This window comes from Bison bison, unplaced genomic scaffold (assembly GCF_000754665.1).
Source record: "Bison bison bison isolate TAMUID 2011002044 unplaced genomic scaffold, Bison_UMD1.0 scf7180017851375, whole genome shotgun sequence".
In the NCBI taxonomy this organism is placed as follows: domain Eukaryota; kingdom Metazoa; phylum Chordata; class Mammalia; order Artiodactyla; family Bovidae; genus Bison; species Bison bison.
This window is the reverse complement of record NW_011481948.1, coordinates 149,794-151,835: the sequence shown is the minus strand read 5'-3', so window position 1 is coordinate 151,835 and position 2,042 is coordinate 149,794. Positions and strand designations below refer to the sequence as shown.

Below are 2,042 nucleotides of genomic sequence, written 5' to 3'. Positions count from 1 at the left end.
TCACCGGTGCCCTCCGCCCGCTTTCCTCCCGGACCGCAGGCTACGTGGAGTCCATCATGGGCCGCAGGAGGCCGCTGCCCAGGATCCGAGCTCACGACCCGCAGCTTCGGGCGCAGGCGGAGCGGCAGGCGGCGAACTTCGTGGTGCAAGGTGCCGGAGCCCCTCTACTCCCTGGTCTTCAGCCCCGCAGGACGGGTGACTGTCGGACCTGCCCCTGCGAGGCTAGCTCTGCAGGCAGCAGGCAGGCTCATGGAGGTCGTCCGCCAGCGCTAGAGTCAAACGGAGACCCGTCCCACCACCCTCGGCCCGAACTCTCGCTGTACCCCTGGCAGGTGTGAGGCCGCGGGGCCCAGCGCACCTTCCAGGGATCCGCGCAGGATGCGGGCGGAGGGCCCACCTGCGCAGGCCTCCAGCTCTGGGAGCCCCTGGGCGTCCGGGTGGAGGGAGGGCAGGGGCGTGACCACGGTCCACACACCCGGCGCCCTCCTCAGGAGGCCCTGGGAGCCTGGCAGCCCAGCCGCGTCCCCACTTGTGACCCCAGGACTCGGGTGGAGAGCCAAGGCCTACAGGCCCAGAGGCAGGGCTGGAGGCGGGCCGGAGCCCTGGAGGGGTGTCTGCTGTAGGGGCACCCAGCAGACCCGGGGCGGGAGGTGTGGGCCGTGGGGCACGGAGGGCGAGCCCCACGGAGGGGCCGGTGCAGCGCTGCCCCGGCCTCAGCCTCACGCCTCGCTTGGCCAGCGGAGAGGACGCTGCCCCACCTCCACCCTGGCCCCCCAGCCACACCCTGCTTCCCCTCTGGTCTCTTCACATCCTCTCAGCCCGCCCACTCCTCCTAAGGCAGCAAGCCTCTCCACATCCAGCCAGGGCAGAGGGTCCCCAGGCCCCGAGTCCCCACGAGCCCCACAGAGAGGCCGGCAGGCTGGCCGCAGAGACCAGAGGACACTGCCGGCAACCCTGCTGTGCCCTGGGGGCAGCTGCTGCCCTGAGGTGGGGGGAGGCGGCCCACGGACTGCAGGCTTGTTTCTCCGTGAACCTGGGAGCTTCAAAGGGCTTAAGGCCACGAATGGAGACCTGAGCTTCAGTCTCGTCCCAGGAGCAGAGCTGCTTGTTGAGACACCCACTGTGAGCTGGGCACCAGAATGAGCAGCTCCACCGTGCTGGTGCCCGCTGACTGTGTGACTGGCCCTGCTCACGTCCCGGGGCTGCACACCGGGAGCCTGAGGCTTGCTGGGGATCAAGGGCCACTTGGCGGGTGGGCTGCGGGAGCAGGGATGACCCAGTGCCTCAGTCCTGGCCCCATCATCCTGCAGCCGGTGTGGTGGACACGATGCGGTCAGAATCCGTGAGTGTGCTGAGACCCTGCTCCCGGGGCTCCTGGGGAGCTGCATTATGTGGCAAAAGGGAGTCTGCAGGTGTAGGGTCCTCAGTCAGCTGACCTCAGCTCACCAGGCCAAGGTGGGACATCCCAGGTGGGCCTGGCCTGACCAGGTGGGCCCTCGAGAGAAGGTTTAGGGGCCAGAGTCCGAGGCCCTGACCATGGAGGAGTCAAGCAGACTCTAGCGAGAGGCCCATGGCCCCCAGGAAGCAGGAACCTCTGTCCGCTGGCTCCAAGGAAGTGAACCTGGCCATCACCGAGGTCGTCCGAGAGGGAGCCTTCCCTAGCAGAGCCTCCAGATGAGGAGCTGGCCAGGGGCCAGGTCCAGAGGAGCGTAGGGGCCCCCACACCTGCAGGAGCGGAGAGGCCAGAGGGAGACCCACGGTTCTGACCTGCTGAGTACAGGGCCACATGCCCCGCGGTGTGGACAGATCAGCCCGCCCGCCCGGGTGGCGGGCTGCAGGCTGGGCCTCACACAGTGCCTGAACCGGAGCCCTTTGGTTCCACAGGCTCAGCTGCCGACCTCTGCAAGATGGCCATGATCCGCATCTTCACGGCTATGGCCACGTCGCCTACCCTGACGGCCAGGTCAGTGAGCGAGCCGCCGGTCCCCAGGACCTGCCCTCCCTGGCGGGGTGTGGGCCTGCCGCCCACCCCCGCTCCAGCC

The 2,042-nt window shown here is 68.9% G+C and overlaps 1 protein-coding gene across 1 annotated transcript in view; it reads left to right on the top strand.

Annotated features, from left to right (window-relative positions):
- The window catches only part of POLN (polymerase (DNA directed) nu), a 147,468-nt gene that overhangs the window by 133,451 nt on the left and 11,975 nt on the right, over positions 1 to 2,042 (top strand). Inside the window, exons 20-21 of the mRNA XM_010850601.1 lie at positions 40 to 150; positions 1,885 to 1,963. Of these exons, the coding sequence (XP_010848903.1) occupies positions 40 to 150; positions 1,885 to 1,963 (190 nt within the window). The remainder of the gene's footprint in view (positions 1 to 39; positions 151 to 1,884; positions 1,964 to 2,042) is intronic.